At 31.9% G+C, this 25,883-nt stretch overlaps 2 protein-coding genes across 3 annotated transcripts; one reads left to right on the top strand and one right to left on the bottom strand.

The window, feature by feature from the left end:
• On the top strand, nucleotides 1–19,159 carry LOC120124774 (DNA (cytosine-5)-methyltransferase CMT3-like). The gene is made up of 11 exons (XM_039143352.1): nucleotides 1–155; nucleotides 3,679–3,721; nucleotides 3,795–4,014; nucleotides 5,098–5,144; nucleotides 5,381–5,439; nucleotides 5,517–5,587; nucleotides 17,830–18,158; nucleotides 18,231–18,299; nucleotides 18,365–18,454; nucleotides 18,542–18,629; nucleotides 18,963–19,159. Exons 1-11 carry the CDS (start codon nucleotides 1–3, stop codon nucleotides 19,157–19,159), a joined length of 1,368 nt encoding a protein of 455 aa, XP_038999283.1.
• On the bottom strand, nucleotides 441–21,969 carry LOC120125181 (glutamate dehydrogenase 2). 2 transcript variants are annotated; one of them, XM_039143678.1, is made up of 11 exons: nucleotides 21,833–21,969; nucleotides 21,646–21,759; nucleotides 20,963–21,184; nucleotides 20,795–20,869; nucleotides 20,598–20,714; nucleotides 20,240–20,490; nucleotides 20,054–20,129; nucleotides 19,895–19,981; nucleotides 19,580–19,776; nucleotides 10,527–10,536; nucleotides 441–453 (listed from the first exon to the last, which is right to left on the bottom strand). In XM_039143678.1, exons 1-9 carry the CDS (start codon nucleotides 21,938–21,940, stop codon nucleotides 19,591–19,593), a joined length of 1,236 nt encoding a protein of 411 aa, XP_038999609.1. In that variant the 5' UTR covers nucleotides 21,941–21,969; the 3' UTR covers nucleotides 441–453; nucleotides 10,527–10,536; nucleotides 19,580–19,590. The 2 variants fall into 2 exon arrangements, with proteins under 2 accessions (XP_038999609.1, XP_038999607.1); XM_039143676.1 differs by lacking the exons at nucleotides 441–453; nucleotides 10,527–10,536 and having other exon boundaries at nucleotides 19,555–19,776.
• Between the last annotated feature and the right edge of the window lie 3,914 nt (nucleotides 21,970–25,883).

Genomic DNA, 25,883 nt, shown 5'->3' with positions numbered 1-25,883 from the left:
ATGTGGTACTTGGAGCTGCTGCGAGAAAAAGAAGATTTTCATTTGGGAAAGTCCGAATGGAGGAAAAAGATAGAGGTAAAGGTTCTTGCTTTGAAACAAATGACTTCACGACGGATTCAAGCCGGGCAGGGTGGATATAAGGGATTGAGAAAAAGGTAATGTGAGGCCTGGGCTCGATTTCAATTAATTGACTGCTGAGTTCATTTGTAGACGAGCCGAAACATTCCAAGACTTGATTTTCATGTGTTGGATCCAAGTAAAGCTCAATCGAAAAGCCTTGTGACATTGAATGGAGATCTAAGAGTATCCAAATGATGAAAATTTTTGAACTTAATGACCAAAAAGAGAAAATGATTCAGAACCCTTGAAAGAACACAGAAAATGAAAGATACCCATGTTAGATTTGGTGCTCTGAAGGTCAATATGTTATATCTTAAAAACCAGAAACACAAAGTTCAAATGAAATCTAAACCTAAACTATGTCGTGGATCCCAACAGTGGAGATGTCTCTTTTGGGATGAGAATAACGTATCTTCTATTGGATTTCACTTAACAGCACACAACGAAAATTAATGACCAAAAAGTCGAAGTATTCAACGATCGATCTATAAAGCTCAAGAGATTTTCAATTAAATGAACTACATCACATTAGGAGCATGTTTGTTTCACTGAAAATATTTTCCATAAAATGATTTATAACGTTTGATAATTACTTTATGGTGTCTAGATGATGTTGTAGATATCTTTTTTACTTGACAATTTTTTTTAAAAAATATTTATTAAAAATATCGAATAAAATTAATAATATTATTTATCATAAAAATTCAATATCATTATTTTTAAAATATTAAAATAAATTACTTAATATTACTTATGTCAGTATTATTATTGAAATGTTATTTCTATAATTTTATAAATAAAAAATATTTTTTAATAGAAGGCCGCTAGTTTGATTAAAAATAGAAAATATTCAGAATTACAATGAAGATTTACAAGCATAACCGTAAACGTAAACTAAATTATAATTAGGAATTAACACAAAAACTAACCACCTAGATCACACAATGACCATAAAGATACGAACAAATCTGACTACATCACGAACCATAAAAGATGATGAAACTAATGAAAGATCACCGAAAAATTGCAAATCAGAGTCAAGAGACGTGAGATAACTGTCCACGAGCATAAAACACGTATCTAAATCAATATGAGGGTCTAAAGCAGGGAAAATCAACATAATAACAAATAAGTGCCATCTTGATCAGTCGTGGCGATGTCAAATCCAACCCTGAGAAAAAAGTTAAGTAAAAACAACGACCAAACGACTGAAAAACTACCAAAAGACAGAGATAAACATGTCATAAAGACATATTTATTCCTATTAAAAGGCTAAAAAACAAAGAGAAAAGACAACCAACGGTTGGTAACCAATATTAAATCCGGTGTCGCCGCCAGGTAAACAAAATCAAAGAATAAAAAGTTAATTTGATCTATAGAAATTAACACAAGTTGTAAAGAAAAAAAGGAAAAGGAAGAGAGGGGAGGGGAGGCAGAGCGACTGCCAGCGGGTATAATGAATATTTTATATTATTATTAAAATAATAAATATTATTAATTATATTAATTACTTATATAAATAAGATTATTATTATTATAGTATTAAAATAAAAATATTATATTATATTTTAAAATTTATTAATAATATATTTTAAGTATTTTTATTAAAATATTACTATATTATTACATTAATATTAAATATATAAAAATATTATTAAATATTATTATTTTTATGAAATTAATAAATGATATTAATTTAATTAATAATTTATTATATATTAGTAGAATAAAATTATATATTATTATAATATAATTAAATATTTTATAGTATTAAAAAATTATTATTATATCATTAATAAAAACATTTTAAAATTTCTAATATTTAATATTTTATTAAAATGATACTAAAATATTATTATTAATATAAATAAATAAAAATAATTTTATTTTGATTATTTATGTTTTGAAGTGAAAAGTTCAAAAAATGACTTACGAAATCGTAAGCTATTATAAAAAAATGTAACGTAAATTTTGTTCACCAAGAAAATATTGTACAATAACCAACCGTTTTTCGTAAATCAAACACTAGAAAGTGAGAAAAACATTTTTCAGAAAATGTTTTACATGAAACAAACATACCCTAAGTATATAATAATCAACCGTTTTTTGTCAATCAAACACTAGAAAGTGAGAAAAAAATTCAAAAAAATGTTTTACATGAAACAAACATACCCTAAATTGAGCAAAAACGTTTAAATTTATTAGTAACTTTTCTTTTAGAAATATCATACATGTACGTGATCAAATCAAACGAATCAGTTCTACTTTATTTATAGTGATTCTATCGTGTGTCAACAAATATGCTCCTAATATAAGGCGTGTCGTTTCAATAAGTTATCAATCTCAAACTTAAAATATTATTCGATTCAAATTAAAAAAGTTACGTATTCTATAAGAAAAACGGTTTCAACCTAAAATGTTATTATTGTTTCTTATATGAAAAAATGGCTGAAGATTACTACATCTGTAGAATTGTAGAGATGTTTGAGGCAGTTGATGGAACTTTATATTTTACGGCTACAGAGGTCGTGACACTGTGAGAGGGTTCATTTATGCTATGTTTAAAGACGTCACATTGTTTCTTTTTATGTATATTTAAAGAAATTGTCGACGTGGTTGCAATTCGTCTAAGGGACAGATCCATAAATAGACTAGATAGTACTAACTTATCCCTTTGTAATGCTTGGGGTATAGTATAACCAATCACTGTTGTGTAATTAGGCTGTTCTGTTTTGTTGATTTGTTATTGGTTGTATCAAAACCTTACTGTTGTGGTAATAAAATGTTGAATTATCCAAAAAAGAAGAAGAAAATTTAGGTCAACAAGCCTTTATTTTTTCACATATTCCATTGGATTGTCTGGTTGGAATGCTTAGTATTGCAACAGTCTCCTTGAATGTATGTTTTCTGTTTCCTGCACTTCTTTCCACATCTTCACTCTTTTAACTTCTTGTATATTTGTAACTTTAGATCCATTTGGAGACAAAGTTAAATTTATTTTTTTAACTTAAGTAATAGTTTTAATTTTCTTACTAATAATTTCATATATAAAAATTATTAAAATATTTATGAAATTATTTAAAAATCAATTATTTGATAGAGTTAACAGTAATTTATATATATAATCATCAATTTTTTTTTAAACTTAAGTAACAATTTCAAACATTTTATTAATAATTTCGTCTCCTACCATCAATTTTCCATCCAATTTGACGATGACACGTGTCACCATATGATTGGGTGGAAAATAAAACAATTACATTAAAAATATCTTCCATTCATGTTTTGACACGTGCCACATTTTGATTAGAGCGTTAGATTTACTAAATTAAATTAAAAATAGGATTAAATTCACATAATGTATAAGTATTGAGGACTAAATGTATAATTATATAAATTTTTTTAACTGCCACGTCAGCACTTCCGTCAACGGCAAGTTGCCTAATTGACAACAATTAAATAGTTAAGTAGTCTAATTGAAAAAATTGAAAGATCGATGGCAAAAGTAAAAGGACTAAATAGTTGAGTGGTCAACAGTATAATTTATCCTAAAAATAAATATGCTTGTGAAAGTTTGCAATGGAATCATCCAGAAACAATGGTAAAATTTAAATACATGTTATTTATTTTTGTATGTATTGTATAATAATTCAGTGAAATGCATGATATATTAGGTTAGGAACGAAACTGCTGAAGGCTCTTTGGCTTTACTGAAAGTGTGGGAAAAGCTTTGTGTTTCATTTTCATTGTCAAAATTCAAAGATTCGGGAAACCAATCATGCCATTATTTTTCCATTGAAGATGACGAGAGTCACGAGACTGATGAAGCTGACACTGAAGATGGTGATACTGATGGTGAAGCATTTGAAGTTGAAACAAAGGGGAACGTGGATTATCAAATGTTTTAAGTTCTCACCGACTATAAGTACTCAAACAGAAATACTTCTTTACTTTGGTAAATCATTTGAAGCATTTTAGTGGTGATATGAATGCGTTACTTGTCATTTTTCTGTCTAATTGCGGGCTTTTTATCCTTTTAATTGATAAGAATACTACATACATACATACATACATACATACATACATACATACATACATACATACATACATACATACATACATACATACATACATACATACATACATACATACATACATACATACATACATACATACATACATACATACATACATACATACATACATACATACATACATACATACATACATACATACATACATACATACATACATACATACATACATACATACATACATACATACATACATACATACATACATACATACATACATACATACATACATACATACATGCATGCATACATACATGCATGCATACATACATGCATGCATACATACATACATGCATACATACATACATACATACATGCATACATGCATACATGCATACATGCATACATACATACATACATACATACATACATACATACATACATACATACATATACATACATACTACATACATACATACTACATACATACATACATACATACATACAGACATACATACATACATACATACATACATACATACATACAACATACATACATATACATACATACATACATACATACATACATACATACATACATACATACATACATACATACATACATACATACATACATACATACATACATACATACATACACATACATACATACATACATACATACATACATACATACATACATACATACATACATATACATACATACATACATACATACATACATACATACATACATACATACATACATACATACATACATACATACATACATACATACATACATACATACATACATACATACATACATACATACATACATACATACATACATACATACATACATACATACATACATACATACATACATACATACATACATACATACATACATACATACATACATACATGCATACATACATGGGTTATTGGTCCTGTAAAGAGTGTGGTGAGATTTTCTTGTTTATATATGTTGGTCATAATACGAACATTTCTGCATCTAGTATTTATTGTGTTATTGTTAGCCCATTCATTTTTTTCAATTGAATATTTTGTGTACTTTATTGAGATTGTTCTGAAATTCTTATTTTTGGAACTACTTAAAACCTTCAATGATTGATGTTCACTATTTTGCTTCAAGTTCTGTATAGACATTAGTTGTGTCCATATACTTATGGTGTGCTCCATGATTTTCTGTCTTTTATTAGGTTCGTTGGAAGAACTATGGGCCAGAAGAAGATACGTGGGAGCCACTAGAGGGATTGGGGTATGTAGCCAGTATATCTGATTGTATTCCATCATGGTGTGCAAAATTGTATCCAACAGTATACCTCTTTTTAACAGTGATTGTCGAAAATGCTTGAAGGACTTTGTGACGCGATGTTTTAATGCAAAAATTCTGCCATTATCTATAAGCTTCATTATACTGTGCAATGTTCCTTTACTCACGTTTGCCCTTCTAACTACTATCATAACTCCTTTTCTAGCCTTGTAATTGTTCATTCCATAAGTTCTTAGGGTGCGTTTGGTTCACGGAATGTAAGATTACCTCCGGGAATAGGATTACTGGAATGTAACATTACCTAACACATTACTGTGTTTGGTTTGTTTGGCAGGAATGTAAGATTACAGTGTTTGATTGAAGGAATAAAAGATTACTGGAATGTATATTTTATCAAATTGTCCTTGTTCTATATTTTTTAACAAGTGAAATTCTAAATATTTAAATGAAAATTATTTATATAAAAATTCATCGATAATATATTACTTTATTATTTAAATATATCATGTATTATTTTAATTTTAATTAATATTAAATTTTACATAATTTATCTAAAAATATATTAAAATTTTACATCAACATTTAACTAAATAAGCATATGAATATTGTAATAGATGAACCATTTTACTCATACCAAAATGTACAAAGCTGACTTTATAAATTTTTTAGAGAATATTTTTAATTTATTAATTATAAAATATATTATTATTAGTATTAAAAAATAATCATATTTTTACTTTTTAATTTCTAAAATCATATAATATCTATATTATCTAAATCATATTTTCTAGTACTTTTTGTATCACTTTGAAATATAATTTTTGTTTAAACTTGTTTATTTAATTTAATAAATTAACATAATAAAAACAATTTACGACTTATTTGGAATTATTCGTCATTTGATCGTTAATTTATGGGTAAACTATCTATTTGGTCACCCGCATATTATTTATTTACTGTTTTGATCACCCAATTACTATTATATTTCAAAATAATACATAATATTACGTTTTAGTCACCCACGATTAAAAATTTAATAATGATGTTTACGTGATATTTTAACCATAAATAATAATATGTCCATTCTTGACCTGAATAAAATTAATAATAATAAAGTAAAAGAAATTGTAATTTTCATTTATATATATATACACAACAAATATAGTTGCTTTTTTTACCCAATAGAGTCAAGTGGAGGCAGTAGCTTCCAATAACATCTATTGGGTCAGTGTACATGTTAAGGACAACTCAAGTAGCCACAGTTGTGGTTGTACTTGGTTTGTAAATTTTACAAAACCTAACAAAAATATAACAGTTAATGATCAAAACTTAATCAATCAATAACATAATTGGACAAAATGTATGTATTTTTTAAATTTAATGATAAAGATTACAAATATAAAAAGGAAGTGATCAAATTTAATAGTTTACCTTTGTTAATACATAAATAATACAATGCTGGAAACACAAGAAAAAAAGCTAGAACAACAACTATCACAACCAGAATAAATAAATCCCACCAAGCTTTGAACATACTACACCGACAGAGGCCAAGCTTTGCGAGGTGATCTGCCAACCTGTAATTTCTCTCGGAACAATTTACTCTGAGAAACAATGGGAGATGAAAACTACATATAAAAACAAGCACCCTGTACCGATAACTTGAAATCTCATTTTCTCCAAAGATCATGCAAGTGGGCATGTCCATGAAGTCCATCCTTGGAATATATATCCTTGAAAATGCAATGTTATTGCCTTGCTCTAAATGAACAAAACAAATTACCAGAACCAACAATGAATTTACCAATCACAATTTTTCGTCATCCTTTAAGCAAGAACTTATGAGTGCAACATAGTTTGACAACATCGTCGTTACTTGTGTCGTTATAGAAGTAGCTCGACACCTTATAGCATGGGCAAATATTACAGTAGTTGGTTAACACACACAAATGAGGTGTCTAAAACTGAGAAAACTTACACCTTCCTGAAGAGATGCTTTCCCATGACTGCAGTGGAAGGACTGAATGAAATAACACAAGCAAAACACATGGTTACAAACTGTGCTTATAAGAGAACCCCAAACAATATTTTTCCCCAACACCATGAAAATAATTAGTAACAATGTGAAAGCACCCCTAAAAATCTCGAAATCGACTACACCAATATGCTTATGAAATATATAACTGCTTAAAACTTTAGCAATAATGCATTTTAATTTTGAAGCGATTTGAATGCATAAGACAATTACCATCTTCTTCACATTAGCATCATTTTACGACTTTTGTTGGTAGTACAAAGTGTCGATTGTCACAGAACCAAATATGCAAAATCTAAAATTCATGATTGAGAATAACATTTACACAGTACATAGTAGTTTTAATCTCTAGCGCAGGAAAGCAAAGCAAAATACATTAAACATCAAGGTTGCCTTAAAATACCAACCAACAATTTGTTATCATTAAAGCGCCAAGCCCTTGCAAAGGACATCAAATTATCATCTATGCCTAAAAAGAGATGATGCCCACCTAATTGAAACCCACCAAGCATCCACCCAATTTTTCTATGACAAATTTAACATAGAAGTAACATTGAACTTGCACAACAAAATACAAATTTCATTGCACCATAAACCAGAAAAAAACATGGAATAACCAAATTCCTAGTTTAATAATAGGAGAAATCTTAATTTAATGAACAACTGAACCCATTAATTATAAATTTCATCAAAAATAAAAATGTGTTCTAAATACTGCTCCCAATAAGTAGTATTAAATGATGTGAACTAATAAAACGATGGAAACTTAGGTATCCCCTAATCATAATTAGAAACGCCATTACACAAACACATTACAACAAACAAATTAGAAACACCCAGATGAAGATTTCAGCCAAGAGTTAAAAGAATCAAATATAAGTGTAACACCCAAATTTAGGGGCTAAATTTAAGAAAATATAAATTGGTGAATTTAATTGGTATTTTTGAAAAGAATTGGGGATTAAATTGTAACATTTCAAAGTTGGCAGACCGTTTTAAGAAGTGTAGGAAGTTCAATGGCTAAACTCATGGTTTACCCATTTTTATTATGAGTTGAATTATAAATCCCCCATTCTCGTATGTTTTCTGGAAAATTTTCCAGATTTTCCCTCTCCGATCAACCAACTTTCAACTCCGATCTACTCGCCGTCCGACCTCCGATCGACGAGCCGAAACCACCATCGTATTCGTTGTCAAACGAGGAACCAAACCCCTCAAACCTTTCGTCGTGAATCATCGCCGTTCGTCGTTAATTTCAGTCGGAAGTATCGTCGGTAATAACTCGGTTTTAGTTGGTTTTTCATCGATTCACGACGATCGGGTCATCCGTTTACGACACCTCCCGCACCATCGTGTTCGTTGCATCGTTCCGAGTTCGCCGGTGTCATTCTTGGTCTCCGTCGACGGCGGCGTGTAAGGAGGTGAAGTGGTCAAAGTTTCCGATTTATTGAAATCGAGCTCTTCGCCGTTCAAAATTGTGAACCGAGCTTTGTATGTATCTTGAAATCGCTCAAAATAATTTTTAAGAATTTTTCCGTGATTTTTAGGCAGCCGGAAGGGGTCCCAAGCGCCCCCACGCGCCGCCACTACGCGTGGGGATGGCCTAAATGACCGGTTTGACCGGTTTTGATGCATAGTTGACCGGTTTGACCGATCATAACCCGACCAGACCCGACCCGACCCGTTGACCCAACCCGTTGACCGTTGACCGGCGTTGACCACTGTTGACCGGCTTTGAACGGGCATTAAACGACCTTTGACTTCGACCGAGTATACCTATCCTGACATTTTTTGACGTTCCAAATCCGATTCCGCAGTCTGTTTCTCGAAATTCGAACCCGAAGGCCTTGAAATATCCAGTCAAACCCGTTGACTTTGATTTTGACCGAAAATTCCAAATTTTCGAAAAGCCATATTTTATTCTTTCGACGTCCAGAATCCAAATCCGAAGTCGGTTTTGCCAAATTCGAACCCGGTAAGCTGTTTTTGACTGATTTATCATCCGATTCGATCCGTTTTTCATAATTAAGCTCCGTTTTTGATGTAATTTCTGTTTATATGGATCCGAGGAAATATTGGAAGTTGAATTGAAGATCAAAGGTGTTCGAATGGAATTTTTATGGTCGATCAGTATTGCACGAAAATCGAGGTAATACTTTACTACCTCTTTATGCTTTATGGAACATGTTTATATTGATAAATGCATGAACAAGATAATGTTGGTCACTTTGGTGGAGTTGAATAATTTATACACTCGATATGATGTGGTAGAAATTCTGTAACTAATTACGGATCGAATGACTAATATAAGAGATAAAGGAATTGTGAGATTAAATTACAAGTTTGTGATTAGTGATAAAGAAATCAGCCTTGTATCTGCAACTTATAATTTATTTCATCAAAGGTTAAATGTTAAAGGTACTTGGATGAGAAATTGTGAGAATACTATGGTAGGGTAAAATTACAAAAATACCCTTATGTTATAAAAAGACAAGATTTGAATATGGAAGTTAGATAAGAGGATTTTACTGACATATTGATCTGATAAAAATATTGATGTGTATAAGAAATGTTAGTTTTATTTGGAAATTATGGATAACCGGTTTTAATCCTATGAGAATTTGTGAAGGATACTAGAAGTTTGTTAAGAGAATCGTTTCAAGATCAGAGAGTATTCAAGAAAGCAATTAATCATAGGATCTCTAAATTATATTATTTTCGTTAAGAGCTAATATCGAAATTATCTGGTTAAGAAATTACGAAAATGCCTTAAGAGGTAGAATAGTCTGAGTTGACTCTGAATGAGAAAATACTTAGAGGATTCGTACTTAACTCGATTAAGTACGGATTTGATTGTTAAAATCCTGACTTAGTGCAGGAAAATTTCTGATGTTCCGTTTGTAAAATCTGAGAAGGAACTTGACCCGGAAATATCCGAGTTATGAGTTAATACCTGAAGAACAATTTGTCAGGGGGGTGTTCTGTTGTCAGAATTGTTCGAAAGGACTGAAATAAATGATAAGATTGAATTTAATAGTAAGATCAGACGGAAGGAAATGATTAAAGTACACTGAATTTGTACAATGACCAAAATACCCATGTAATGGAAATGACCCAAGAATATCACCAAGCTCAGGAATGATTGGATATCCTCGAGCTCTGAAATAAATGGAATAAAACTGAACACCAAAATTACCAAAATAACCTTATGGCCTAAACTAAGTAAATACCTTGGATTAATTAAGGAATCCAAATAAGCATAGGTATTGGACTACCTTTAAAAGTTATGGAACATAACTTAAGTGAGCCGATCAACCTTAATAATATGTCAGTACCTGAACGACATAGATATTACTTGAATACATGTTCGTCTACTCAAGTTTAGCTCAATGATAATTTTGGAAGTATTCAGCTCAGCTCAACTCTAGATTGCATTCGGTACTAAAGAATTGGATATTTGTTCGATAAATCAACCACGAAGACCAAACTGAACTGAACAGAAGTACAATATGTATCTGAAATTCAGAAACGTACGGAATTACTCTGGAAAATCCCGAAGTAACTGGAATAGACTTGAATGCTAAATGAACTAAGCAACCTCAAGCACTAAGGATTAAGTAAGTGATGTGAATGAGTCTGGAAACGTTAATGAACATACACAATGTACTGTTCTTCTGGATCATGAACTACAAATCAAGCACGTCAGTATTTCATGATATATTGGAAGCGTAAAAATAAAATAAAGACATTGGAAGATCTATTCAGTGATGATTCCGAAAATGATCTATGGACAAGAGTTTGTGGTATTAAAGAGTAAATACCCTGGAAGAACAATGAATTGATCAATCGACAAGCATTAATTTTGGGAGCTATTCATTTAAGAGTTGTTTGATAATCCGATCAATCGACATAGATTGTAAATGTCATGAATCTTCATTTCTTCCTTACAGCTCAAGTCATATTCTGAATAATTGATGATTTTGTCAGTTATTGAACTCTTCCAATAGTGATCCTGAATTATGATATTCTATCGGCATACTGAATAACTGTGTTTCTCTGCCTGATACAGTATCTCTAAATAATACCTGTAAACTCTGGTGTGTTCCCTAATTATATAAATATTTTATCTGATTTCCGAATTGAATTATGTTCTGATACGTTACCTGAATTCTGTTCTGATTTTGATCTGGATTCTGTTCTGATATCTGATATGAATTCTGTTTTGATTTATGATATCTCCGTTTACCGACGGAGAAATGTTTTATATGGGGGGTTTATTGTTGGAGGAAGATTACTGCAGGCTCCTCGGCTGTGTGCTCAGGGCCTTACTGTTACTGGTTGTGCGGGGTGTATGGTTCCGGGGAACCTACACAAACAGATTGTGAAAGGATGGGGGTGTATATATATATGCTTTAAATATATATATATATATATATATCTTTTTACTGGTTTTATGGGAACACACTAGAAAACCTATTCTGATCTCCTGAACTTAGTCATCCGAAATATTTTTCTGAACTGAAAGCTCATTGCCCCGTTACCATCTGAAATATCAATGGGATCTCTGCTCAGCATAAAAATCTGTAAATGTTTGGAAATAATAAGGATATGTATGTTTATCTGTATATGCACGTTCTTCAGCATCATCTGGTAGTTCTGTATTACTGAGCTTTTCGAAGCTCACTCTATTACTCACCTTTTTCAGGTTAAAAGAATTGTACCAGTGCATCTATCGACTTCAGTAAGGGAGTTCTTCCGGCGTTGTTGCAGAGTATGGTACATGTGATTAGGGGGTATGTAATTGTATTTTGATTTATATACGAGTCTGGAAATTTGTTTTATTTTTAAATAGTGACAACTGATTTTATAAGTTACACGTTTCAATAAAAGTTTTAAATTTTCTGCTATTTTTACAGTGGGTTGCTCCGGTGGCCCAAATGTGACACCCCAGATCGGATCTGGTTACCCTTATTGGTCTGTGGGGGTTACATTTAGTGGTATCAGAGCTTTGGTTTGAGTCAAAATTTTTAAGTTAGATCGGCCGGTCGAATGTCAAAATATGTCTGATCAGTACATGCCCCTAGACTGCAATCGTACCTCTCTGAGCTGGAACTCCATAGTTGAGTCCCTATCTGTAATGAGTAAACCTAAGTTTCTATTCGTTAAGACTCTACCTTTGCAAAAAGGAATACCAGTAACATCTGTATAAATGCTGTAAAGTACCTCACGAGCCATGTGAGAGTTAATTATCCGAGAAATTCTGACCTGACTCCGGAAATGAAATTGAGATATGCTGCTGCTCTATGAGCCTATTCACGTAGCCAAGGCTGAATTGATTTCACAAGGATAAAGTTGTTTTGATTATTTACTTGGACTGAGGGAGAATTCTTAAGAGATTGATTACTCGAGAAAAGTTTCGTTCAGATTCTTTTATTGAAATGAGGAAAAGTTATGATAAGAATGTATGCTCAGCTGGTTAAGGATTAGTGGAGGATCCATATTTATATAAAAGTTACGTGAAGATATGAAATAACTTATGGAAGTTTTATTTATGCAATTATCTGACACGAATGAATTTTGAGGACAAAATTCTTTTAAGGAGGGTAGAATTGTAACACCCCAATTTAGGGGCTAAATTTAAGAAAATATAAATTGGTGAATTTAATTGGTATTTTTGAAAAGAATTGGTGATTAAATTGTAACATTTCAAAGTTGGCAGACCATTTTAAGAAGTGCAGGAAGTTCAGTGACTAAACTCAAGGTTTACCCATTTTTATTATGAGTTGAATTATAAATCCCCCATTCCCGTATGTTTTCTGGAAAATTTTCCATATTTTCCCTCTCCGATCAACCAACTTTCAACTCCGATCTACTCACCGTCCGACCTCCGATCGACGAGTCGAAACCACCATCGTGTTCGTTTTCAACCGAGGAACCAAACCCCTCAAACCTTTCGTCGTGAATCATCGCCGTTCGTCGTTAATTTCAGTCGGAAGTATCGTCGGTAATAACTCGGTTTTAGTTGGTTTTTCATCGATTCACGACGATTGGATCATCCGTTTACGACACCTCTCGCACCATCGTGTTCGTTGCATCGTTCCGAGTTCGCCGGTGTCATTCTTGGTCTCCGTCGACGGCGGCGCGTGAGGATGTGAAGTGGTCAAAGTTTCCGATTTGTTGAAATCGAGCTCTCCGCCGAACCGAGCTTTGTAAGTATCTTGAAATCGCTCAAAATAATTTTTAAGAATTTTTCCGTGATTTTTAGGCAGCCGGAAGGGGTCCCACGCGCCGCTACTGCGCGTGGGGATGGTCCAAATGATCGGTTTGACCGGTTTTGGTGCATAGTTGACCGGTTTGACCGGTCATAACCCGACCCGACCCGACCCGTTTACCCAACCCGTTGACCCGACCCATTGACCGTTGACCGGCGTTGACCACTGTTGACCAAAACTTTGACCGGCTTTGAACGGGCATTAAACGACCTTTGACTTCGACCGAGTATACCTATCTTGACATTTTTCGACGTTCCAAATCCGATTCCGCAGTCCATTTCTCGAAATTCGAACCCGAAGGCCTCAAAAATTCTAGTCAAACCCATTGACTTTGATTTTGACCGAAAATTCCAAATTTTCGAAAAGCCATATTTTATTCTTTCGACGTCCTGAATCCGAATCCGAAGTCGGTTTTGCCAAATTCGAACCCGATAAGCTATTTTTGACTGATTTATCATCCGATTCGATCCGTTTTTCAAAATTAAGCTCCGTTTTTGATGTAATTTCTGTTTATATGGATCCGAGGAAATATTGGAAGTTGAATTGAAGATCAAAGGTGTTCGAATGGAATTTTTATGGTCGATCAGTATTGCACGGAAATTGAGGTAATACTTTACTACCTCTTTATGCTTTATGGAACATGTTTATATTGATAAATGCATGAACAAGATAATGTTGGTCTCTTTGGTGGAGTTGAATAATTTATACACTCGATATGATGTGGTAGAAATTCTGTAACTAATTACAGATCGAATGACTAATATAAGAGATTAAGGAATTGTGAGATTAAATTACAAGTTTGTGATTAGTGATAAAGAAATCAGCCATGTATCTGCAACTTATAATTTATTTCATCAAAGGTTAAATGTTAAAGGTACTTGGATGAGAAATTGTGAGAATACTACGGTAGGGTAAAATTATGAAAATACCCTTATGTTATAAAAAGACAAGATTTGAATATGGAAGTTAGATAAGAGGATTTTACTGACATATTGATCTGATAAAAATATTGATGTGTATAAGAAATGTTAGTTTTATTTGGAAATTATGGATAACCGGTTTTAATCCTATGAGAATTTATGAAGGATGCTAGAAGTTTGTTAAGAGAACCGTTTCAAGATCAGAGAGTATTCAAGAAAGCAATTAATCATAGGATCTCTAAATTATATTATTTTCGTTAAGAGCTAATATCGAAATTATCTGGTTAAGAAATTACGGAAATGCCTTAAGAGGTAGAATAGTCTGAGTTGACTCTGAATGAGAAAATACTTAGAGGATTCGTACTTAACTCGATTAAGTACGGATTTGATTGTTAAAATCCTGACTTAGTGCAGGAAAATTTCTGATGTTTCGTTTGTAAAATCTGAGAAGGAACTTGACCCGGAAATATCCGAGTTATGAGTAAATACCTGAAGAACAATTTGTCGGGGGTGTTCTATTGTCAGAATTGTTCGAAAGGACTGAAATAAATGATAAGATTGAATTTAATAGTAAGATCAGACGGAAGGAAATGATTAAAGTACACTGAATTTATACAATGACCAAAATACCCATGTAATGGAAATGACCCAAGAATATCACCAAGCTCAGGAATGATTGGATATCCTCGAGCTCTGAAATAAATGGAATAAAACTGAACACCAAAATTACCAAAATAACCTTATGGCCTAAACTAAGTAAATACCTTGGATTAATTAAGGAATCCAAATAAGCATAGGTATTGGACTACCTTTAAAAGTTATGGAACATAACTTAAGTGAGCCAATCAACCTTAATAATATGTCAGTACCTGAACGACATAGATATTACTTGAATACATGTTCGTCTACTCAAGTTTAGCTCAATGATAATTTTGGAAGTATTCAGCTCAGCTCAACTCTAGATTGCATTCGGTACTAAGAATTGGATATTTGTTCGATAAATCAACCACGAAGACCAAACTGAACTGAACAGAAGTACAATATGTATCTGAAATTCAGAAACGTACGGAATTACTCTGGAAAATCCCGAAGTAACTGGAATAGACTTGAATGCTAAATGAACTAAGCAACCTCAAGCACTAAGGATTAAGTAAGTGGTGTGAATGAGTCTGGAAACGTTAATGAACATACACAATGTACTGTTCTTCTGGATCATGAACTACAAATCAAGCACGTCAGTATTTCATGATATATTGGAAGCGTAAAAATAAAATAAAGACATTGGAAGATCTATTCAGTGATGATTCCGAAAATGATCTATGGACAAGAGTTTGTGGTATTAAAGAGTAAATACCCTGGAAGAACAATGAATTGATCAATCGACAAGCATTAATTTTTTGGAGCTATTCATTTAAGAGTTGTTTGATAATCCGATCAATCGACATAGATTGTAAATGTCATGAATCTTCATTTCTTCCTTACAGCTCAAGTCATATTCTGAATAATTGATGATTTTTTCAGTTATTGAACTCTTCCAATTGTGATTCTGAATTCTGATATTCTATCGGCATACTGAATAATTGTGTTTCTCTGCCAGATACAGTACCTCTAAATAATACCTATAAACTCTGGTGTGTTCCCTAATTATATAAATATTTTATCTGATTTCCGAATTGAATTCTGTTCTGATACATTACCTGAATTCTGTTCTGATTCTGATCTGGATTCTGTTCTGATATTTGATATGAATTATGTTTTGATTTCTGATATCTCCGTATACCGACGGAGAAATGTTTTATCTGGGGGGTTTATTGTTGGAGGAAGATTACTGCAGGCTCCTCGGCTGTGTGCTCAGGGCCTTACTGTTACTGGTTGTGTGGGGTGTATGGTTCCGGGGAACCTACACAAACAGATTGTGAAAGGATGGGGGTGTATATATATATATGCTTTAAAAATATATATATATCTTTTTACTGGTTTTATGGGAACACACTAGAAAACCTATTATGATCTCCTGAACTCAGTCATCCGAAATATTTTTCTGAACTGAAAGCTCATTGCCCCGTTACCATCTGAAATATCAGTGGGATCTCTGCTCAGCATAAAAATCTGTAAATGTTTGGAAATAATAAGGATATGTATGTTTATCTGTATATGCACGTTCTTCAGCATCATCTGGTAGTTCTGTATTACTGAGCTTTTCGAAGCTCACTCTATTACTCACCTTTTTCAGGTTAAAAGAATTGTACCAGTGCATCTATCGACTTCAGTAAGGGAGTTCTTCCGGCGTTGTTGCAGAGTATGGTACATGTGATTAGGGGGAATGTAATTGTATTTTGATTTATATACGAGTATGGAAATTTGTTTTATTTTTAAATAGTGACAACTGATTTTATAAGTTACACGTTTCAATAAAAGTTTTAAATTTTCCGCTATTTTTACAGTGGGTCGCTCCGGTGGCCCAAATGTGACACCCCAGATCGGATCTGGTTACCCTTATCAGTCTGTGGGGGTTACAATAAGAAAGAAGAAAAATAACCTTGGAGACAATATCATCACAAAGAGCAAGCTGGGTTTTGCAGTTCTTGCAACTATAAGCCTTCCCTTCAAGATTCACCACAAATAACCTCCCCATGGATCCACCACCAACCAGATCTTTTTCGAACACAAAAGAAAAAAAAATGATTATCACAAAAAAGAAAGAAAGAATTGGTGATTGATGTAAAGGGTATTCGAAATTAAAGAAAACTAAATGGATTCCATGTGAATGCCAAAAAGGGAAAATTATAAGTGAAGGGAAGAAAAAATATTTGTTTTTGAATTGTACTATGTGAGCTTCTCTCGCCAAATCGAAGAAGAAGACTTTTTTCCTTCACAAAAGTAAGCTACGGGGAGAAGGGTATTTTAGCCAACAGAAGATGTGAATAAATAAATATCTAAGGGAGATGCGAGAATAATATTCCCAGTAAAACAGAACAAAAAAATTACTGTTGGTATTAAACTTTTACCCTTACATAGAAATGTGGTCATCCAAACGTGGGAAACAAATACATGAAAAAAAATATTCCTCCCATGAATACAAAAATCTTTAAACCAAACGCTCCCTTAGTCTGTCCCATGTTTCCCTTCTAGTCCTTGTAGGGTGAAGTTGATGTTGATGTGACTAGTGGAGGACTCCCATCCCAAGGTATCAGTGGGTTCAATAGGTTTAGAAACAAGGATAATCCTTTGGAAGATGAAAAGAACAAACATCTTTTGTTTTTCATGGAGATAGTGGAGTACTTGAAGCCGAACTTCGTTTTGATGGAGAATGTTGTTGACATTGTAAAGTTTTCTGAGGGATTTCTTGGGCGGTACGCTTTGAGTCAACTAATCCATTTAAACTACCAAGTTCGAATGGGTATGGTGGTAGCTGGTGCTTATTGTCTTCCCCAATTTCGTATGCGTGTTTTCTTCTGGGGTGCTTGTCCTACTGAAGTGAATTCTTTTATCACTTCAAGTACAAAAATGTCAAAACTATGGTTTTAACTGAACGTTCACTCTTTCCAGAAATTGCCGCAATATCCGCTTCCTACACAAGACGTTGTAGGAAGGGGAGTAATTCCCCTTGAGTTTGATGTATAAGGACTTTCATCTTTTAATTTTAAATGCTTCCATATTCTTGCATTATTGAATAAATGCAGATGAAGACTGTGGCCTGGGATGAAGGGAAACAGGTTGAGTTGGGGAAAAAAAACCCTCTCCTAGAAGATGCAATTTCTTACCTTCCTGCAGTATGTTTTATGATTTCTTTGATCTTTTCCCTCCCCCCTGATAGTTCATTTACCAGCTGATGTTTTATCTGCTCCAATTGCACATAGGTTGGAAATTATGAGAAACAAGATGAAATGGAATATGGCAAGGATCCTCGAACAGAATTTCAGCTATTCATTAGTTTAACAAGGGGTGGTAGGTTGATTTTTCTTTCTTTCATATTTTCTATTTCATTTATTTATTGTTTTTGAATTAGAATCCCACGTTCATAAAAAAAATCATATTTGGATTCGTATTATTCTTCTTTGCTGACACAATTTGTGTTATGCATATACAAAATGCACTGCTTATCTTGTTCTAAATACAATAAGGAAACTTGAACTTTGAGACCAAAATTTTGTATACATTGTGTGGCCTTATTTTTTTAAATTTAATTTCTTGTACGAAATTGTTACTTTTTTATGCAAAAGAAAAAAGAGGCTTGTAGTTCTTAGTTTCTACTTATGACCTGCGTTCTATAATGTCAAGAAACCAGGATGAAACTGCTAGCTGGAGATGCCAGGTTCTTGGTCAAAGGCAAAGCCAGGAAAAACATTTGCTCTACGATCATCGGCCACTTCAACTCAATACAGATGACTACCAGCGAGTTCGCCAAATTCCCAAGAGAAAGGTACACCTTTTCATCTCAATCTAATTTGCCAAATTCCCAAGAAAGTGGTGTATAAATTTTATGCCGAAGTGATTTTTGAGGTCCCATTATAACGTTTAGATTGGATATAAAGATTACTCTCTTTTGGTTTATATTTTTATTTGTTCGTTACTGTCTTAGCTCCGTCTTCTTTTATAAACTGAAAAGTTATTCAATTTTCAGCGAGGCTCGATGGATATAACGATAGTAATAGGTTGCAACGTCCCAAAGAAAAAATTATTAGGCACATTGAATGCCATTATTCAAAATAACAATAATAAGCTTGTAAAGATTGAAACTTAACAAATATCCCCTATAAATGAAATATATAATTGAAATTTGTATGAAGTTTCATAAGAGAAGAATAAAATTGTTAAAAGCGAATAATTCTTGAAAGCTACTGTTTGAGCTTTCCAATGGAGAGTAGAAAGTAAAACGGGTAAAGGAAAAGCGGAAGGGAGCAGCAGTTTATGCTTCCCAGCCTCTAAGGGTAGTCGCACGGGCTACACGGTTCACACCGAGGGTAAAGGCACCCATCCGGAGACTGCAATCATGCTTCTGGCACATGTTCTTTATGTTATGAAAAGCTCGAGTCATGTACTTGTTCAGCTCCTTGTTCACTTTCTCCTCGTCCCACATGAATCCTTGGATGTTCTGCCAAATCACATGGAAAATAAATGTACCATCCTTAGGCTGTTCTAGTAATTCTATAGTAGTAAGAGTTGCTTTATTTTGAAAGGTTTATAAGTTAAAATTTAAAAAGATGAGATACCTGAACCCACTCGAAGTAGCTGACAGTCACCCCACCTGCATTTGCATATATGTCGGGTAGTATTATTACTCCTTTCTTCGACAAAATCTGCAGTATCGAAATTTTCGAGTCAGATACTAGTCCACCTATACTAGCTTAAAAACAAGGGAGGAAGTTCACCTCATCTGCTTCTGGATCTGTGGGATGGTTTGCTGCCTCTATTATAAACTTGGCCTTCACATCTGCAGCATTTTCCCTTGAAAGTAGAAGATATATAAGTCAATATGTGAGACAATCAGTATGAGAAGCAATCATGGGGATATAAGATTACACCAACTACCAATATGCTTGGAAATTGATTCTAACCTGTTCAGGACTCCACCTAAAGCACATGGGATGAGAACATCACATTCATGAACAAGCAGTTCATTTGGATCCATGGAATCTCCGCCGCGGAAGCTTTTCATACTGCCAGTAGCTTCTCTGTGCCTTAGCAGTTCTGGTATATCGATTCCCTTTGGATTCTTGATAGCACCGGTTACGTCACTCACCGCAACAATCTTACCACCCTTCTCGTGTATGAGCCTTGACGCCCAAGACCCCACATTACCAAAACCCTATGAAAATTTAACAATAATACGATCATTAGGGGAAAAAAATGAAGTTTTGAAGCATCTCAAAGGGAATTGCATTTTAACCATGTAACAATTGGTGTTGATTATACCTGAATAACAAATGACATCCCCTTTATTGACTTCCCATATTCAGCAAGCAAAGCTTCAGTTGCATATACAACACCACGCCCAGTTGCAGCCTCCCTTCCTAGGGATCCGCCAAGATCCTAAGATTTCCAGTATAATTATATCTAGGTTTTGTTGTCAAACATTCACTAAAAGCATTAAAATTGTCTTTAGCACTTACTATAGGCTTCCCTGTAACAACAGCTGGTGAGTGTCCATGAAACTTTGAGTATTCATCCAGAATCCATGCCATGGTCTGCACATATTTATTCAAACAGATTTGTGATTTAGAAACCGAAAGGAAGTAGATGAAAGTTCGAAACATAAAAGTGAGGACCATATATATAACCTGTGCATTAGTCCCCATGTCTGGTGCAGGAACATCGGTATGTATACCGATAAGATCATGGATCTTTTGAGTGAAGACTCGAGTTAGACGTTCCAATTCACTCTTACTTAAATCCCTAGGATTGCATCCAATGCCACCTTTTGCACCCCCGTAAGGAATGTCGGCAACAGCCGTCTTCCATGTCATTAGTTGAGCCAGGGCATTTACTTCATCAGGTTCAACCTTCAAGCAAAATTAACAAGCATAGATTGAGTCCCAGAGATATTTGGGCTCTTTCATGCCTTGAGATCAAGCACAGACACACACAACTGAAATCCCATGTTGAAATTTAGAACAGAGGAAACAACTCGGACGTAGAGGATATGTTAGAACTCAGAACATGAAAAGAAAGCTAAATCCAGAAACCCAATATACAGAATTCTTTGCTAAATTTCATTAACGTTGGGATCTGGAAGAACATGTCCTAAGCTGCATAAAATCTATCAAAAAGCTCTAAAACACATTACTGTAATTCTACAGACATTAAATAAAAACAAAAGCCGTAGAGTTGATTGAACAAACTAAGAATTCTCACAGAAAAGATCCGTCTTTTTTTCCCTAACAAGAAACATGCCTACCCCACAACAAACAAGCATTGCCATAAAACAACAACAAAAATCCAAACAAGGAAGAAAAGTGAAGACCTCAGGATGATATCTGATTCCTCCTTTCATCGGACCACGAGCATTGTCGTGTTGTATTCTAAATCCAACGTACGACACCAAGGTGCCATCGTCTTTGGGAATCGTGCACTCCACCTAATCCAAAACAACAACAAATCAACGATCAAGTTCAAATCACCCATCCGACGAACAAGGAAGAAGAGAATACCTTGACTTCTCTAAAAGGGATCAGAAGACTCTTCTCAAGCTTAGAGTCCAACCCCAGTAAACGCGACGCCAGTCGGAAATTACGGTTGGTTGCGGCAAGAGCATTCATGGCTACCAACTAAGAACACGAAAAAACAATATATACCCAGAAAAAAATAATAATAGCTCGATGGCTTGAAACAAAGACTTGGATTAGTTATTGACGAAACAATTAAACAAAGAGAAAAAGAAAGATTGCCTTCCCCTGGAGAGAGAAGGGGTATGTATATATAGGCCTAGCGGCAGGGATGGTCTAAAAGGACGACACAGAATGCAAACCGGAGACGTCCTTTTAGGCGGACTATAATTCATATTATATTATTAAACTAAAATGATTATAGAGTAATATTAGTTTGGAAAATTTTCAACAATTCAAATAATAAATGTTTAATCATCTTGTTATGATCGTTATTGTTACAATGAGAGATTTTAAGAATAAAAATAATTTTTTAATCAATGAAATAATTTGATTTGTGTATTAAATTAAAATTTAATTAATAATTAAATTAAATTTTGTATAAAAATGTTTCTTTGGCAATAATAATTATGATCTCTTCTCTTATTTTCTGAAGTAAATAAAAACGATGCACGTTAATTTTAGTCAATTTATTTTATATTAGTAATTAAAGTGTGGTTCTAATTTCTAAAAACCGATTTATTAAGACAAAATTAGAAGAAGAAGAAGAAAATGTCTTGTCTAGTTGTCTTAATAAAGATTTTATTTAATATATTATATAATTATAAACAAAATACATAAATCATCTTTAAATTATATTTAACTGATATTAAATTTTTAAAAGTTATAAAATAATTTTTAAATTTTTATTTGATTATAAAATATTCATTTATTGTCGTCAAAATTAATGATGTGACATTAAATTAATAGATAATATCTATTTGACGCATCAAATGTAAGTAATATTTTACTTTAATTTTAGAATATATATAATTTTGTAATTATCTTAGCTTAAACTAAAAAATAATAATATTTTACTTTAATTTTTATTATTATTTGTGATGTAGAAATTGAAAATGAGATGAATGTACATGTAAGAAGGCGAGAGGGTAGGTGGATGTTGGTGAAATGGAGTATTGAAAGCAAAATAGTATAGTTTTATGAATTGTATTGGCTCAATGATACATAAAGATTTCCTTATTTGTAATTAAATTTAATATAAGATTTTAAATTATTTATTTTAATTAATCTAGCATCATATTTATTATTTTAATATTTACTTTTTCAGTTAAAAGTATATTTACTTTATGTTAAATCAAAACTTTTTCATGCCTCAGTAAATGCATTATTTTATTATAAATATATATACCATTAATATAAAAATTATTAGCTTTTAAAAAATCAAAAACAATTTTAAAAGTAGAAAGATTTAATATCTTTTACATTAATGCTAGATATATTTTAAAATAAAGTAACATCTTTACTTGGGCACAAAATAATTGTACTTCAATTTTAAATAAATCCACTTTTAACTAAGAAAATAAAACTTAAATAACAACTATAATCCTATATTAACTAAAACAAATAAGGGATAGACTATTCTGAATTTAATTAAAAATAATGGAAAATTTTACATCGTTTGTCGAATACAGTAACGTATCACTAAAGTGATGTATCGAAATGTATTACAAGCAAATTTATCTTCATTATGTAAATATAAAAAGTATAAGGATTTATTTAAAATTAAATATTAATTAAAATTTTATTATATTTTTATTGAATTATAATTTTTTATTAAAAATAATAATTAATCTAAACAATTTAATTTATTTAAAATTAAGATTTATAAATTATTTAAGTTAAGAATGACCATGAACAATAGTCACCGTCGAATATCTTAAATCGTCGAAAAATTCATCAGAAAACTTGTCCTCCTAATATTAGCTCGTTTATGCATTTAGGTCACTAATTTGTGTTTTTAATTTGCCTTAATTTAGATGTTCAATTTTTGTTTCTTTTTTACTTTGGTCCCTGATTTGAGCATTTCTGTTTTAATTTGAATTTGATCCCCAATTTGGTCCCTGGATTAATTGTACCATTAATGAATCCTAATACTAGTTTAGCTTATTAATTGGCAATTTAATTTAATTTGTATTTTTAAAGCTATTTCTGTTTGCTGGCATTGTTTTCCCTCGTTTTTAAAGCTAATAAGTTTACTTTAGAAATTTCTCAAGAAAAGATGATAAATTATAAAAATCAATGTCAAACTTACGTATCAAAATTAATATTAAATCAAATGCAATGATAAAAATGAATAGCAAGTTAAAATTAAGCATCAAAATTAAAATTAATGATCAATTTTAAAATTTACGTATCAAAATTAATATTATCATGATACAAATAATCACAATTAATATAAAGTAAAATTTAAGTATCAAATTGTTAAGATTAATGATAATAAATAATATTAAATTAATACTAATAAAAAAATAATGAATAAAATAAAGTATTAATAACATTTTAATTAAAATCAAAGAGTAAATTTAAAATTAATTATCAAAATAAAAATAGAATAAAAATCATAGAAAGTTTAAAACCTAGAACTCTAAAATATAAATAGGGGAAAGTGAGGGGTTTGTACGAAATTTGATCATTTAAATGAAAACAAAATTAGGGGGTTAGTGTAATTTAGCCATGTCTATTAAAACATAAACATATAATTGTCTAAAACCTAAATGAGAGAAGTTAAGGAGGTTCATGAATTTGAGAATTTAAAAATAACAGAAATAGGGGGTTGGATTGTAATTTTACCATTCAAAATTAAAATTCACACACCCTCCTGCAAATCAATGGAAACACAGAAGGAGGGTTGCCACCTACGTTTTTGCATAAGTTATTCTGGCGATCGACGAGACGACTGCCGGATAATTGTTGGGAGTTTGTTGGACGACTACAAAGGACATTGTTGGATTATAATATAATATTTTTCTACGAGTTTTCCGATAAATTTTCTGAGAAGTTAAGATTTCCAGCAGTGACTATTACTCACGACAATTATTAAGTTAAATAATTTACAATTTTAGATAAATGAAATCGCTTAAATTAATTATTATTTTAATAATAAAATTATAATTCTATTAAAAGTATAATTAAATAATTAAATTAATGTGTTTTTTGTGGAATATAAACACAAAGTTCAAGTCAAGAAAATGTTGTTTTCACATGTATTTTAATGCTTAGCTAATTGAGACCACGATGATAATAATAATAATAATAATAATAATAATCATAATCATAATAATAATAATAATAATAATAATAATCATAATAATAATAATAATCATCATCATCATAATAATAATAATCATAATCATAATCATAATCATAATCATAATAATAATAATAATAATAATAATAATAATAATATAATAATAATAATAATAATAATAATAATAATAATAATAATAATAATAATAATAATCATAATCATAATAATAATAATAATAATAATAATAATAATAATAATAATACCGGTCAGCTAAAGAGAGCAGACGACTGTTATTAGTACACATTCTAAGGTAGATAATTTGCACGTGAATTACTCAAAAAAAAAATTGCACGTGAAAATTCCTTTTGCGTGTGTATAAAGGATGATGGATAATCTCAATGGATCATCTGTTATGTTTATTCTTAATAGTTTAAAGAAAATCTTAGCCGTGCATTTAGCATAATATAAATCATAAAGTCATATTGGCAAATAACAAACATCACTTATGACGCTGCATGATAGTAGTCCAAACACGCCCATACCTGATTACCTTCTCTTCGAATTGTTTGAAGTTTAGAGTTGAATTGAGTAGGCGGAGACGCGGCAACTCGCCGCCTATATCCTGATGACGTGTACGTCATCTACGAAGATGCTTTACATTAAATTGCGGATAAATTTTCAAAAAAATAAATAAATAAATTATTGATAATTACAGTAAGAGAAGATAATTAAATATTATTAGCTGTAACATTGAAGTGTTTATTAATTGAAATGGATTGAATGAAGATG

The sequence above is a fragment of the Hibiscus syriacus genome, unplaced genomic scaffold (genome assembly GCF_006381635.1).
Source record: "Hibiscus syriacus cultivar Baekdansim isolate YM2019G1 unplaced genomic scaffold, ASM638163v2 tig00110429_pilon, whole genome shotgun sequence".
Classification (NCBI taxonomy): Eukaryota; Viridiplantae; Streptophyta; class Magnoliopsida; order Malvales; family Malvaceae; genus Hibiscus; species Hibiscus syriacus.
The sequence above is the reverse complement of the archived record's forward strand: the minus strand, read 5'-3'. Positions and strand labels throughout refer to the sequence as shown.

Coding starts and splice junctions, on each gene's coding strand:
- LOC120125181 (XM_039143678.1), bottom strand. CDS start 21,940: ATGAATGCTCTTGCCGCAACCAACCGTAATTTCCGACTGGCGTCGCGT. Junction 20,870..20,962: donor ACATGGGGACTAATGCACAG/GTTATATATATG, acceptor AAATATGTGCAG/ACCATGGCATGGATTCTGGA. Junction 20,715..20,794: donor TTGTTACAGGGAAGCCTATA/GTAAGTGCTAAA, acceptor TGGAAATCTTAG/GATCTTGGCGGATCCCTAGG.
- LOC120124774 (XM_039143352.1), top strand. CDS start 1: ATGTGGTACTTGGAGCTGCTGCGAGAAAAAGAAGATTTTCATTTGGGA. Junction 3,722..3,794: donor GGAATCATCCAGAAACAATG/GTAAAATTTAAA, acceptor ATGATATATTAG/GTTAGGAACGAAACTGCTGA. Junction 5,145..5,380: donor AGATTTTCTTGTTTATATAT/GTTGGTCATAAT, acceptor GTCTTTTATTAG/GTTCGTTGGAAGAACTATGG.